Here is a 16,630-nt window from a genome sequence, read left to right as displayed (position 1 = left end):
CCAAAAACAAAAACTAAAACTCACCTTAATACAAGTCTTTGTTTTGATTCCTTAGGAGTGTGTAACCGGAATGAGGTTTTCATTCACCATTGTGTGCTACTTGTCTGGGACCTATTGGATATATTTGAGTCAAAAAATATAAATCAGTAAAAAAGGTTGAATGTCACTAACATAGCTCTCTCTTCTCTGCTATTTGTCTACCGGAGAGATTCCAGCTCTAAGATCTATCAACAAGACAAAGGTTGAATTATTTTGTGGATATGAATCTCTGTCATTGTTGTTAATTGCCGTCCAATCAGTTCCAACTCATAAGACTTCACATACAATAAGAGGAAACACTGCCCAGTCCTGTGCCATCCTCACAATCATTGCTATGTTTGAGCCTACTGTGGCAGCCACTGTGTCAATCCATCTCATTGAGGGTCTTCCTCTTTCTCACTGTCTCTCTTCTTTACCAAACTCAATGTCCTTCTTTAGGGACTAGTCTCTCCTGATAACATGTCCAAAGTATTCGAGACAACTCTTGCCATCCTTGCTTCTAAGGAGCATTCTGGCTGTAGTTCTTCTAAGACAGATTTCGTCATTATTCTGGCAGCTCATATTATATTCAATATTCTCCCCAAACCAAAATATTCTCCCCAAACATCATGATTCAAATCCATCAATTCTTCAGCCTTCCCTGTTCATTGTCCAGCTTTCACATGCATATGAGGCAACTGAAAATGCCATGGCTTGGGTCAGGGGCACCTTAGTTGTCAAAGCGCCATCTTTGCTTTGTACCCTTTAAAGAGATCTTTTGTAGCAGATTTGCCCAATGCAATAAGTCATTTGATTTCTTGACTTCCATGGTCAAGAAATGGGTGTTCCATGGTGTTGATTGTGGATCCAAGTAAAACAAAATTCTTAACAACTTCAATCTGTTCTGCATTTATCATAATATTGCTTATTGGTCCAGTTGTGAGAATTTTTGTTTTCTTTATGTTGAGGTATAATCCATACTGAGGGCTGTAGTCTTTGATCTTTAACAGTAAGTTCTTCAAGTCCTCTTCACTTTCAGAAAGCAAGGTTGAGTCACTTGCATATCGCAGATTGTTAATGAGTCTTCCTCCAATCCTGATGCTTCGTTCTTCTTCATGTAGTCCAGATTCTCAGATTATTTGCTCAGCATATAAACTGAATAAGTATAGTGAAAGCATACAACCCTGGCACACACCTTTCCTGATTTTAAACCATGCATATCCTCTTGTTCTTTTTGAACAACTGCCTTTTGGCCTATGTACAGGTTCTGCATGAGCACAATTAAGTGTTCTGGAATTTCCATTCTTTGCAATATTATCCAAAATTTGTTATAATCAACAAGTAGAATACCTTTTCATAGTCAATAAAACATAAGTAAATATCTTTCTGGTATTTTCTGCTTTTAGCCAAGATCCGTCTGACATCAGTAATGATATCCCTCATTCCACATCCTCTTCTGAATCTGGCTTGAATTTCTGGCAGTTAGCTGTTGATGGACTGCTGCAACCTTTTTGAATTATCTGCAGCAAAATTTTACTTGTGTATTTTATGATATTGTTTGATAATTTCCTCATTCCATTGGGTCATCTTTCTTTGGAATGGGCACAAAGTGAATCTCTTTCAACTGGTTGGCCAGGTGGCTATCTTGCAAATTTCTCTGCATAGACAAGTGAGTGCTTTGCATAAGTTTACTGAAATATTTCAATTGGTATTCTGTCAATTCCTGGAGCCTTGCTTTTCAGCAAGGCCTTCTGTGCAGCTTGGACTTCTCCCTTAAAACCACTGGTTCTTGATCATATGCTAACTCCTGAAATGGTTGAATGTCGACCAATTATTTTTACTGCAGTGACTCTGTATTCTTTCCATCTTCTTTTGATGATTCCTGTGTCATTCAATTTTTTCCCATGGAATCCTTCAGTATTGCAACTCAAGCTTGAATTTTTTCTTCAGTTCTTTCAGCTTGAGAAATGCCAAGAGTATTCATCTCTTTTGGTTTTCTAACTCCAGGTCTTTGCACATTTCATTATAATACTCTGTTTTCTAGGGACACCCTTGGAAATCTTCCGTTCAGCTCTTTTACTTTATCATTTCTTCCTTTTGCATTAGCTACTCTACTTTCAAGAGCAAGTTTCAAGGTCTCTTCTGACATCCATTTCCTCTTTTCTTTCTTTCCTGTCTTTTCAATGACCTTTTGCTTTCTTCACATATGATGTCCTTGATATCATCCCACAACTTGTCTAGGCTTCAGTCATTAGCATTCAATGTTTCAAATCTATTTTTGAGATGGTCTCTAAATTCAGCTGGGGTATACTAAAGGTCATGCTTTGGTTCTCATGGCCTTGTTTTAATTTTCTTCAGCTTCAACTTGAAGTTGCATATGAGCAATTGATGGACTCTTCCACGGTTGACCCTTGGCTTTGTTCTGACTAATAATATTGAGCTTTTCCATTGTCTCTTTCCACAGATGTAGTCAATTTGATTCCTATATATTCCATTTCAGCAAGGTCAAGCTGTATGGTCATCGTTTATGTTGTTGGAAAAAGGTATTTGCAATGAAGAAATCATTGGTCTTGCAGAATTCTATCATATGATCTTCCACGTCATTTCTATCACCAAGGCCATATTTTCCAACTACTGATCCTTCTTCTTTGTTTCCAACTTTCATATTTCAATCACTAGTAATTATCAATGCATCTTGATTGCATGTTTGACCGGTTTCAGGCTACAGACATTGGTAAAAATCTTCAACTAATCTTTGGCATTAGTGGTTGATTGGTAAATTTGAATAATAGTCATATTAACTGGTCTTCCTTGTAGGTGGAAGCCCTAGTGGCATAGTGGTTAAGTGCCACAGCTGCTTACCAAAAGGTCAGCAGTTGGAATTCACCAGGCGCTCCATGGAAACTCTAAGGGGCAGTTCTACTCTGTCCTATAGGTTCACTATGAGTTGGAATCGAGTCAATGGCAGTGGGTTTGGTTTGGTGTTTGGGTTTCCTTGTAGGCATATGGATATTATTCTATCACTGACAGCTTTGTACTTCAGGATAGATCTTGAAATGCTCTTTTTGATGGTGAATTTGACACCAGCCCTCTTCAGCTTGTCATTCCTGGCATAGTAGACCATATGATTGTCTGATTTAAAATGGTCCATATCAATCCATTTCAGCACCCTAACATCTAGGATATTGATATTTATGTGTTCCATTTCATTTTTTCCGAGTTTCAATTTTCCTTGATTCAATCTTAGTACATTCCATGTTCCAATTATTAATGGATGTTTGTAGCTGTTTCTCCTCATTTTAAGTCATGTCACATCAGTAAATGAAGGTCTCAAAAGGTTTACTCCATCCATGTCATTAAGGTCAGCACTACTTTGAGGAGGCACCTCTTCCCCAGTCATACTTTGAGTGCTTTCCAACCTAAGGCACTCATCTTCCAGCACTGTATCAGACAATGTTCCACTGCTATCCATAAAGGTTTTACTGGCCAATTTTTTTCAGAAGTAGATCCTCGGTCCTTCTCAGTCTGTCTAGCTCTGGAAAGTCCACTAAAAACTCTGTGCTGGCATTAGAAACACCAGTGGCATAGCTTCCAGCCTCACAGCAACAGGCAAGCCACTGCAGTATCAAAAACTGACAGACGTCAATCTTTAGTACTAGAAAAATAATACAAAGCAACAGTTTTATTGCTGATAGAGCAACAGGAATCATTTTTACATTCAAATCATGAAATGTGAATTTAAATTATACATCGATTATTTCATAAATGTAAAGAATCTTCACGGTTGTTTAAATGTTTAAGTGTCAATACTATAAACTTTCAGTCCCTCAAGCCACCCTGAACTTTTGATATGTCCCATGTGATATGTCCCAAAAAGATACCAATTATACAACTCCTGGAGAAACTTTCAGACACAGGGTTTAACACAAGGTGAGATACATGCAAATTGAGTACTTCTCTTTGTTCTTCTAGGAAATCAAGAGAGAAATCGGAATTTCATTGTTTAAGGCAACAAAATTTCCCTTGAACAATACATCGAATATAGGCTTTTTTGTTGTTGTTGTTAAAGCTATATATTTTTATGAATAAGTTGCACAGCATAGGCTTTTGCAAAATAATATACTTACAAATAAATCAGTAATTTGCATACATTTTCACATACATATCATTCTCAGGACCTATCAATCGCCTTCTGAGTTTTAGTTGAAAAATTTTATTTTCTTTACTTTACAAATGTACTTTACGTGTGGAATCAAGAGTTATGCAAGTTTACAATCAATTATAAAAGGATAAGAGATTTTCTTAATACAATGTAGGCAGATAACAGGGTTTAGTATGATTCACATATTTTACTCACAATTCAGATCACCTGGAGGGAAGAGGCAACAATACATTTTTAAGAATCAATAATAGTTAAATGAATAGTCTGGTTTCCTAAGAGAATTTGAAGTCAATTGTCAATGCCTTGTACAAGATGATTTTTCAAATAGTACTTTAGTTCTGTAATTAAAGGTCCAAATAGATTTTACCCAATGACTTCTTTGAAACACCAATTTCTGTTATACCAGCTTTTTTTTTTCTTTTAGCAAATATCCATTGAGTGACTACTCTGTATTAGGCATTGTATTAAGTGCAAGGAGATCAATAAAAAATTGACTTCAAAGCCTGTACAATCTAAGAGAAAACCATTGAGTCCATATCATTAATCTATATTCACTAATTGTGATGAACACTAACAAGTTTGTTTTTTATTTCTTCAATTCAGTCAATAAACTTGAGATGGCTCAATTTTGATCCAAATTAATTTTCTCAATAAAAAGTAGACAATTTCATTTCACAGCAATATGACACACTTAACTATTGATTTAAAAAATACTGTACATTCTTCAGGGTCTAAAGGTTTAGAAAAAGTACTTGTTTATTTTCCATCAATTTGGTTTCCTATCTCTGCTTTTCAAAGAAAATAACCAGTGGTAACATGAAGGCTGTTTGACAAACAACAAACCCTTTTGCCAGTTTTCCTTTCAATCCTATAAATTAAATTTTTTAAAAACAAAAGTTTTGCAATTTTGCCTGGAGCCCAGTTTTCCCAGCAAAAGTGTATCAGGCAGATACTTCAAAAAGACCATCGAAGATGGCAGACTAGGCAGACGCTACCTCGGATCCCTCTTACAACAAAGACACGGAAAAACAAGTGAATCGATCACATACATAACAATCTACGAACTCTGAACAACAAACACAGATTTAGAGATGGAGAACGAACTAATACGGGGAAGCAGCGATTGTTTCCAGAGCCTGGAGCCAGCGTACCAGTCAGGTACGGCACAAGCACAGAGAGCGGCTCCACCCCCCTGAACTAACCCCTGGAGGGGGACCAGCCGGTTCCACGGGCAGCGTGGGACGCAGCCAGTAGGAGAAGTCCCTGGGAGGCAGTGACTGGTATTGGAGCGGGGAGAACAGCGTCCCAGCCGGAACACTCGGTCACGGCACAAGCACGGGGACCTGCTCCACCCATGTGAACTAACCCCGGGAGGAGGCCCAACTGGTTCTCTGGGGCGGCACGGCCACGCAGCTGGAGGGACGAGAAGTCCCCAGGAGGCAGCAACTGATTTTGGAGTTGAGAGTGCACCGTCCCAGTAGGGGAGCCTTGACGCTGGGCGTGGGGCTGGAAGTGGAGGATCTGGCCGTGACTCCAGCGGGCCAGACCCCCCGGGGGCAATCTCCACACAGCCAGCACACATAGGCGACGCGCCCCGCGGGAGTCTCAGATATAATAGTCATTCCAAGCAAGACAAGCAACTCTGGCTATATTCTGAGGTGCTACTCTCCTATCTCTCTGTTCCCTCCCCCACCCTCCCCAGGCGGCTTCATTAACATCTGAATAGCCTGAGCCAGAGGGAGAACTCTGATAGGGATCTGACTGCAGTTTTTTTTTAGCGGATTTTCTGGAAAAACTAGTTTCCCAGTGATGGCTCGGAGACAACAATCCATATCAAACCACTTAAAGAAGCAGACTATGACAGCTTCTCCAACCCCCCAAAGAAAAGAATCAAAATCTTTCCCAAATGAAGATACAATCTTGGAATTATCAGATACAGAATATAAAAAACTAATTTACAGAATGCTTAATGATATCACAAATGAAATTAGGATAACTGCAGAAAAAGCCAAGGAACACACTGATAAAACTGTTGAAGAACTCAAAAAGATTATTCAAGAACATAGTGGAAAAATTAATAAGTTGCAAGAATCCATAGAGAGACAACATGAAGAAATCCAAAAGATTAACAATAAAATCACAGAATTAGACAACACACTAGGAAGTCAGAGGAGCAGACTCGAGCAATTAGAATGCAGACTGGGACATCTGGAGGACCAGGGAATCGACACCAACATAGCTGAAAAAAAATCAGATAAAAGAATTTAAAAAAATGAAGAAACCCTAAGAATTATGTGGGACTCTATCAAGAAGGATAACCTGCGGGTGATTGGAGTCCCAGAACAGGGAGCGGGGACAGAAAACACAGAGAAAATAGTTGAAGAACTCCTGACAGAAAACTTCCCTGACATTATGAAAGATGAAAGGATATCTATCCAAGATGCTCATCGAACCCCATTTAAGATTGATCCAAAAAGAAAAACACCAAGACATATTATCATCAAACTCACCAAAACCAAAGATAAAGAGAAAATTTTAAAAGCAGCCAGGGAGAAAAGAAAGGTTTCCTTCAAGGGAGAATCAGTAAGAATATGTTCTGACTACTCAGCAGAAACCATGCAGGCAAGAAGGGAATGGGACGACGTATACAGAGCACTGAACGAGAAAAACTGCCAGCCAAGGATCATATATCCAGCAAAACTCTCTCTGAAATATGAAGGCGAAATTAAGATATTTACAGACAAACACAAGTTTAGAGAATTTGCAAAAACCAAACCAAAGCTACAAGAAATACTAAAGGATATTGTTTGGTCAGAGAACCAATAATATCAGATATCAGCACAACACAAGGTCACAAAACAGAACGTCCTGATATCAACTCAAATAGGGAAATCACAAAAACAAACAAATTAAGATTAATTAAAAAAAAAAAATACACGTAACAGGGAATCATGTAAGTCAATAGGTAAAAGATCACAATAATCAAAAAGAGGGACTAAATACAGGAGGCATTGAACTGCCATATGGAGAGTGATACAAGGCGATATAGAACAATACAAGTTAGGTTTTTACTTAGAAAAATAGGGGTAAATAATAAGGTAACCACAAAAAGGTATAACAACTCTATAACTCAAGATAAAAACCAAGAAAAACGTAACGACTCAACTAACATAAAGTCAAGCACTATGAAAATGAGGATCTCACAATTTACTAAGAAAAACGCCTCAGCACAAAAAAGTATGTGGAAAAATGAAATTGTCAACAACACACATAAAAAGGCATCAAAATGACAGCATTAAAAACTTATTTATCTATAATTACCCTGAATGTAAATGGACTAAATGCACCAATAAAGAGACAGAGAGTCACAGACTGGATAAAGAAACACGATCCATCTATATGCTGCCTACAAGAGACACACCTTAGACTTAGAGACACAAACAAACTAAAACTCAAAGGATGGAAAAAAGTATATCAAGCAAACAATAAGCAAAAAAGAAGAGGAGTAGCAATATTAATTTCTGACAAAATAGACTTTAGACTTAAATCCACCACAAAGGATAAAGAAGGACACTATATAATGATAAAAGGGACAATTGATCAGGAAGACATAACCATATGAAATATTTATGCACCCAATGACAGGGCTGCAAGATACATAAATCAAATTTTAACAGAATTGAAAAGCGAGATAGATACCTCCACAATTATAGTAGGAGACTTCAACACACCACTTTCGGAGAAGGACAGGACATCCAGTAAGAAGCTCAACAGAGACACGGAAGATCTAATTACAACAATCAACCAACTTGACCTCATTGACTTATACAGAACTCTCCACCCAACTGCTGCAAAATATACTTTTTTTTCTAGCGCACATGGAACATTCTCTAGAATAGACCACATATTAGGTCATAAAACAAACCTTTGCAGAGTCCAAAACATCGAAATATTACAAAGCATATTCTCAGACCACAAGGCAATAAAACTAGAGATCAATAACAGAAAAACTAGGGAAAAGAAATCAAATACTTGGAAAATGAACAACACCCTTCTGAAAAAAGACTGGGTTATAGAAGACATTAAGGAGGGAATAAGGAAATTCATAGAAAGCAACGAGAATGAAAATACTTCCTATCAAAACCTCTGGGACACAGCAAAAGCAGTGCTCAGAGGCCAATTTATATCAATAAATGCACACATACAAAAAGAAGAAAGAGCCAAAATCAGAGAACTGTCCCTACAACTTGAACAAATAGAAAGTGAGCAACAAAAGAATCCATCAGGCACCAGAAGAAAACAAATAATAAAAATTAGAGCTGAACTAAATGAATTAGAGAACAGAAAAACAATTGAAAGAATTAACAAAGCCGACAGCTGGTTCTTGGAAAAAATTAACAAAATTGATAAACCATTGGCTAGACTGACTAAAGAAATACAGGAAAGGAAACAAATAACCCGAATAAGAAATGAGAAGGACCACATCACAACAGAACCAAATGAAATTAAAAGAATCATTTCAGATTATTATGAAAAATTGTACTCTAACAAATTTGAAAACCTAGAAGAAATGGATGAATTCCTGGAAAAACACTACGTACCTAAACTAACACATTCAGAAGTAGAACAACTAAATAGACCCATAACAAAAAAAAGAGATTGAAACGGTAATCAAAAAACTCCCAACAAACAAAAGCCCTGGCCTGGACGGCTTCACTGCAGAGTTCTACCAAACTTTCAGAGAAGAGTTAACACCACTACTTCTGAAGGTATTCCAAAGCATAGAAAATGACGGAATACTACCCAACTCATTCTATGAAGCCACCATCTCCCTGATACCAAAACCAGGTAAAGACATTACAAAAAAAGAAAATTATAGACCTATATCCCTCATGAACATTGATGCAAAAATCCTCAACAAAATTCTAGCCAATAGAATCCAACAACACATCAAAAAAATAATTCACCCTGATCAAGTGGGATTTATACCAGGTATGCAAGGCTGGTTTAATATCAGAAAAACCATTAATGTAATCCATCACATAAATAAAACAAAAGACAAAAACCACATGATCTTATCAATTGATGCAGAAAAGGCATTTGACAAAGTCCAACAGCCATTTATGATAAAAACTCTTACCAAAATAGGAATTGAAGGAAAATTCCTCAACATAATAAAGGGCATCTATGCAAAGCCAACAGCTAATATCACTCTAAATGGAGAGAACCTGAAAGCATTTCCCTTGAGAACGGGAACCAGACAAGGATGCCCTTTATCACCGCTCTTATTCAACATCGTGTTGGAAGTCTTAGCCAGGGCAATTAGGCTAGACAAAGAAATAAAAGGTATCCGGATTGGCAAGAAAGAAGTAAAGTTATCACTATTTGCAGATGACATGATTATATACACAGAAAACCCTAAGGAATCCTCCAGAAAACTACTGAAACTAATAGAAGAGTTTGGCAGAGTCTCAGGTTATAAAATAAACATACAAAAATCACTTGGATTCCTCTACAGCAACAAAAAGAACACCGAAGAGGAAATAACCAAATCAATACCATTCACAGTAGCCCCCAAGAAGATAAGATACTTAGGAATAAATCTTACCAAGGATGTAAAAGACCTATACAAAGAAAACTACAAAGCTCTACTACAAGAAATTCAAAAGGACGTACTTAAGTGGAAAAACATACCCTGCTCATGGATAGGAAGACTTAACATAGTAAAAATGTCTATTCTACCAAAAGCCATCTATACATTTAACGCACTTCCAATCCAAATTCCAATGTCATATTTTAAGGGGATAGAGAAACAAATCACCAATTTCATATGGAAGGGAAAGAAGCCCCGGATAAGCAAAGCACTACTGAAAAAGAAGAAGAAAGTGGGAGGCCTCACCTTACCTGACTTCAGAACATATTATACAGCCACAGTAGTCAAAACAGCCTGGTATTGGTACAACAACAGACACACAGACCAATGGAACAGAATTGAGAACCCAGACATAGATCCATCCACGTATGAGCAGCTGATATTTGACAAAGGACCAGTGTCAATTAACTGGGGAAAGGATAGCCTTTTTAACAAATGGTGCTGGCATAACTGGATATCCCTTTGCAAAAAAATGAAACAGGACCCATACCTCACACCATGCACAAAAACTAACTCCAAGTGGATCAAAGACCTAAACATAAAGACTAAAACGATAAAGATCATGGAAGAAAAAATAGGGACAACCCTAGGAGCCCTAATACAAGGTATAAACAGAATACAAAACATTACCAAAAATGATAAAGAGAAACCCGATAACTGGGAGCTCCTAAAAATCAAACACCTATGCTCATCTAAAGACTTCTCCAAAAGAGTAAAAAGACCACCTACAGACTGGGAAAGAATTTTCAGCTATGACATCTCCGACCAGCGCCTGATCTCTAAAATCTACATGATTCTGTCAAAACTCAACCACAAAAAGACAAACAACCCAATCAAGAAGTGGGCAAAGGATATGAACACACATTTCACTAAAGAAGATATTCAGGCAGCCAACAGATACATGAGAAAATGCTCTCGATCATTAGCCATTAGAGAAGTGCAAATTAAAACTACGATGAGATTCCATCTCACACCAGCAAGGCTGGCATTAATCCAAAAAACACAAAATAATAAATGTTGGAGAGGCTGCGGAGAGATTGGAACTCTCATACACTGCTGGTGGGAATGTCAAATGGTACAACCACTTTGGAAATCTATCTGGCATTATCTTAAACAGTTAGAAATAGAAATACCGTACAACCCAGAAATCCCACTCCTAGGAATATACCCTAGAGATACAAGAGCCTCCATACAAACAGATACATGCACACCCATGTTAGTGCAGCTCTGTTTACAATAGCAAAAAGCTGGAGGCAACCAAGGTGTCCATCAACGGATGAATGGGTAAATAAATTGTGGTATATTCACACAATGGAATACTATGCATCGATAAAGAACAGTGACGAATCTCTGACACATTTCATAACATGGAGGAACCTGGAAGGCATTATGCTGAGCGAAATGAGTCAGAGGCAAAAGGACAAATATTGTATAAGACCACTATTATAAGATCTTGAGAAATAGTAAACCTGAGAAGAACACATACTTTTGTGGTTACGAGGGGGGGAGGGAGGGAGGGTGGGAGAGGGTTTTTTATTGATTAATCAGTAGATAAGAACTGCTTTAGGTGAAGGGAAAGACAACACTCAATACATGGAAGGTCAGCTCAATTGGACTGGACCAAAAGCAAAGAAGTTTCCGGGATAAAATGAATGCTTCAAAGGTCAGCGGAGCAAGTGCGGGGGTCTGGGGAACATGGTTTGCGGGGACTTCTAAGTCAATTGGCAAAATAATTCTATTATGAAATCATTCTGCATCCCACTTTGAAATGTGGCGTCTGGGGTCTTAAATGCTAACAAGCGGCCATCTAAGATGCATCAATTGGTCTCAACCCACCTGGAGCAAAGGAAAATGAAGAACACCAAGGTCACACGACAACTAAGAGCCCAAGAGACAGAAAGAGCCACATGAACCAGAGACCTACATCATCCTGAGACCAGAAGAACTAGTTGGTGCCCGGCCACCATCGATGACTGCCCTGACAGGGAGCACAGCAGAGGACCCCTGAGGGAGCAGGAGATCAGTGGGATGCAGACCCCAAATTCTCATAAAAAGACCAAACTTAATGGTCTGACTGAGACTGGAGGAACCCCGGCGGCCATGCTCCCCAGACCTTCAGTTGACACAGGACAGGAACCATCCTCGAAGACAACTCATCAGAAATGAAAGGGACTGGTCAGCGGGTGGGAGAGAGACGCTGATGAAGAGTGAGCTAATTATATCAGGTGGACACTTGAGATTGTGTTGGCAACTCTTGTCTGGAGGGGGGATGGGAGGATAGAGAGAGAGGGAAGCCGACAAAATTGTCAAGAAAGGAGAGACTGAAAGGGCTGACTCAAGAGGGGGAGAGCAAGTGGGAGTAGGGAGTGAGATGTATGTAAACTTATATGTGACAGACTGATTGGATTTGTAAACGTTCACTTGAAGCCTAATAAAAGTTATTAAAAAAAAGACCATCGAATGACCATGCTAGAGACAAAAGGAAGTTAAACAGGAAACTGTGATAACATAAACAGTACTACTCCCAACATGATTAAGAGCCTGTTTGAAATCAATGCCACAGAAAATCTCTAGAGGAATAAAAAAAAAAAAATGACATATTATTTACCATCTTGATGTAGTCTCACATCAAAGATTCTTCAAATCTTCTTCAAATGTAGACATTCTTTGTACTAACTTTTTAGTTGACATGCTCTGCAAAGTGTACACACCTGAAATCTACCACAAAAACGTTGTACCCTGAAAGGACGTTGAAAGTAGGAATGGGTATCATGCTTGCTGTAACACAAGAAATTGAAGAGACCTTGAGGACCATCCCAGGCAGTGATCTGAAGGAGGACATGACTAGTAGGACATCTAGGAGCTTACAGCAAACCTACTGAAAACAAATCACTCATATATAAGAGAGAAAGGACACCAGAATTCTCCTTAGAAGCGAGGAAGGAGAGATTTCTTGCTTACTTTGGACACGTCATCGGGAGGGACCAATTGCTAGAAAAGACATCACACTTAGTAGAGTGTCAGTGAAAAAGGAGACCCTCAATGAGATAGACTGACACAATGGCTGCGGCAATAGGCCCAAACATAGCAATGGACATGAAAATGATGCAGGACTTGGCAATAGTCTATTCTGTTTTATATAAGATCACTCTGAGTCAGAGCTGAATGGATGGCACCTAACAAGAAATTCCCCAGGAGATTAAATTGGTAAACAAATCCCAACTATTTCTAGCTGAGACAGTCATTGGGTTTAATTTTGAGAACCAATGCCTTTGGGAAGCAAGACCCTTTCTTTACAGGTGGAAAAATAGAGAAATAATGAATTAACTTGTCGAGGAAGTACACTAGATTCTCTATGCTCAATAACTTATCTTAAAATTAAACTGATTATACATAAAGAAGATTAGAAGTTTGAAAATTTTGCACTAGGTACCTGAGGGTTTATTATAGTATTCTTTATATATTTCACATTTTTATAAGTACTGCTTTGTATGCTCAATATTTAATTTAAAATTATTTTCTTTCTTTGCCATAGATTTACTGTCTCAGCGATAAACCTCAGAATACAAAAAAATTTTTTCAAAAAAGAAATCATTACAAAATAGTGCCTAGAATGATTTTATAAAAACAAAATCACACACAAAGACCACTGGAAGCAAACAAAATATAACACCTATGAAAGTATGCAGGGGTTTTATCCCTTTGTTCTCCATGTCCTCAGCACTTAGAACAATCTCCAGCACATGGAAACATTTAATGAACATTTGTTAAATCAAATGCATTTTGTTGATCAAAACGCCAATTCAGAAAAGGAGACTAACCAAAAAACAAAGAAAACAAAAACAAACCTGTTATCGTCGAGTCAGCTCTGACTCATGACAACTCCATGTGTTTCAGAGCAGAACTGTGCTCCATAGGGTTTTCAAGGCTGTGACATTTTGGAAGAATATTTTCAAGCTTTTCTTCCAAGGCACCTCTGGGTAGGTTTGAACTGCCAACCTTTTGGTTAGTAATTGAGTGCTTAACCATTTACACCACCTGTAGACTCCCAAATCAGAAGAAAGAAGACTAACACCCTAATTGAAATCCTACATAGCCATTTGAAATTCCTTGACATAAACAAACAGAAAAAGGATGCCTGGTGGTGGGGTGGTTAAGGCCCCAGCTGCTAACCTAAACATCAGCAGTTCAAATCCACCAGCTGCTCTGCAGGAGAAAGATGTGGCAGTCTGCTTTCGTAAATATTACATCCTTGGAAACTCTATGGAACAGTTCTACTCTATCTTAAAGAGTGGCTAACAAATCGGAAGAAAGAAAACTAACATCCTGATTGAAAACCCACATAGCCAGTTGAATTTCCTTGAAACAAATTGATAAAGATGAAGCCATGTTTGCTTTGCTAGTTAAGTATGTTTATTAAAAATTATTTTAAAATAGAATTCACACATGTTTACAACAGATGCTAATGACAGAATAATAACAAGTGAAACCCTGAAGCAATGAAGAGATTCCAGATCATTTTAGAGGAAATGAAAACTGGTAGAGGATATTCCATATGGAGCTTGATGCCAATAAACGATAGATATTTTCCCTACATCAAGACAAGAGCTCACATCATAGAACAATGTGGGTAAGAGCATAGTGATAAAAGAGTCTGAGGATCTGCAGGCTTTTTAGTAGAAGCAAGAGAAGTCATATCCTCCATAGCAAGATGGGTGACAAGAGTCATATCCATAGCCTCCATAGATTCCATACCCAGAGCCAGATCCGTAACCTCTGTAGCCACAGCCATAACTCCATCTGCGGAAGCTGCCACAGCCAATACCACAGCCGTACCCCAGGCCACCAAAGCCTCCATAGCCATAGCCCAGGCCTCCATAGTAGCAGCCACAGTAGCTCAAGGTGTCAAGGGTTAGAGATTGGTTTGATGCTGAAGATGAGTTTCCTGAGTCTCTCTTGCTTCCCAGAACATTCCGATATTTTCCATAGTAACTGTGGTAAACAACCATGGCAAGGTGATTTCATTTCCATGTAACAGAATAATGTAAAGTTTAAAAATTCCTTATAATTTTTCTTTTCTTACACACCAAAGAGCCCAGGCTCTTATTAAAGCAGTTTTAATAATAAATATTATTTTTTAATGAGTTTGCATTCCTTACAACAAAATGTTTCCAAGATGAGAAATGATTATAGCCTATTCAAAGCCATGGAGTCCTGGTGACGCAGAGGTATAAAGTACACAGCTGCTAACTGAAAGGTCCATGGTTTGAACCCACCAGCACTCTTCTGGGAGAAAGATGTGTCAGTCTTCTTCTGTAAAGATTTTACAGCCTGGGAAACCCTATGGGCAGTTCTACTATGAGTTGGAATCAACACGATGGCAGTGGGTTTGGTTTTGTTAAGGCTTTGCTGGTGTCCTAATTAAAATGATCTCCTCTAGTTGATGGGTTCCAATAGTCCTGTAATTACATAACTTCACATTACTTTTCTTTTCTTCTTCTTTTTTTTTTTTGGTTCGGGTGAAAGTTTGCAGAGCAAATTCTTTTCCTATTCAACAATTTATACACATTTTGTCTCGTGACATTAGTTGCAACCCCTTAATGTGATCACACACTACCCACTTCCTTTTTGAGTTTCCCATCTCCATTCACCCATCTTTCCTGTTCCTTCCTGCCCTCTTGAACTTTGTTTTTGAGCAAATGCTTACCTTTTAGTCTGGTATGGTTGATTGTCCTGTGGGGCACCCTCCTCACAGTTGTTGTTGTTCACTTTATTGGTCTGTCTATCTTTTGGCTGAAAGGTGATTGCCAACAGTATGTTCAATTGAAGGCTCAAAGGGTGTCTAAGGGCCATAGCTCTGGGGTTTCCACCAGTCTGTATTAGACCAGTAAGTCTGGTCTTTTTTATGAATTTGAATTTTGTTCTATGTTTTACTCCCACTCTGTCCAGGATCTTCTACTATTGTCCCGATCGGAGCTGTCAGTATTGGTAGCTGGGCACCATCTAGCTTTTCCGGTCTCAGGGTAGTGGAGGTTGTGGATTGTGTGGTCCATGAATCCTTTGAACTAATTGTTTCCTTGAGTCTTTGATTTTCTTTGCTCCAGGTGGGAAGAGACTAATAGTTATATCTTAGATGGCAGCTTACAAATTTTTAAGACACTACTCACCAAAGTAGGATGTGGAACATTGTCTTTATGGTTATGTTATGCCAATTGACCTAGATGTCCCCTGAGACTACGGTCCTAAGTCCTCTAGTCCATTGACTCTGTCCCTTGAGTTATTTGGTTATGGTTAGGAAATTTTCATAACTGTGCCCCTGTGTGTTCTACCATAGACATGGATATATTTGCAGCACATACAAATATGTATATAGAAATAGCCTCTGTCAAACCTATATATTCTCATATGTATACCCCCATACGCCATCCCACACCTGTTCAGCTTAGATATCTACTTATGTATCCACTCATAATTTACAGTTTGTTATTACTGTTATCGCAGGATTGTATATGTAATAGTATTTACCGTTTTTGCCTTTTTCTCTTGCATTCCTCTCAGTGCCTTCCTTTGCCTTGGTCATGTTGTGTTTTTCTTTTTCGTTTGACTTCCATGATTTTGGCTAATGATCATCCTCGGAACTCAAGGTCTTTTCTCCCTCAAGATCAGGGGTAGTCACAAAGTTATTAGTGCTTTCCATGTAATCAGATTTAGAGGAAACTTTCTTGGTTTTTGACTTACTTGAACTTTCCTTGGCATTTGACATTGCTGCCTCTTCATTCCTTTGTTCTTTTTGTATA

At 38.4% G+C, this 16,630-nt stretch overlaps 1 protein-coding gene across 1 annotated transcript; it reads right to left on the bottom strand.

Annotated features, from left to right (window-relative positions):
- Nucleotides 1-14,506: 14,506 nt before the first annotated feature.
- LOC126061749 (keratin-associated protein 19-5-like) lies at nucleotides 14,507-14,842 on the bottom strand. Its single transcript, XM_049858493.1, has one exon. The coding sequence runs from the start codon at nucleotides 14,840-14,842 to the stop codon at nucleotides 14,507-14,509; it is 336 nt and encodes a 111-aa protein (XP_049714450.1).
- Nucleotides 14,843-16,630: the final 1,788 nt, after the last annotated feature.

This window comes from Elephas maximus, chromosome 18 (assembly GCF_024166365.1).
Source record: "Elephas maximus indicus isolate mEleMax1 chromosome 18, mEleMax1 primary haplotype, whole genome shotgun sequence".
NCBI classification, from domain to species: domain Eukaryota; kingdom Metazoa; phylum Chordata; class Mammalia; order Proboscidea; family Elephantidae; genus Elephas; species Elephas maximus.
Note: the sequence above shows the minus strand (reverse complement) of the source record. Positions and strands in the feature narration are given on the sequence as shown.

Coding starts and splice junctions, on each gene's coding strand:
- LOC126061749 (XM_049858493.1), bottom strand. CDS start 14,842: ATGGTTGTTTACCACAGTTACTATGGAAAATATCGGAATGTTCTGGGA.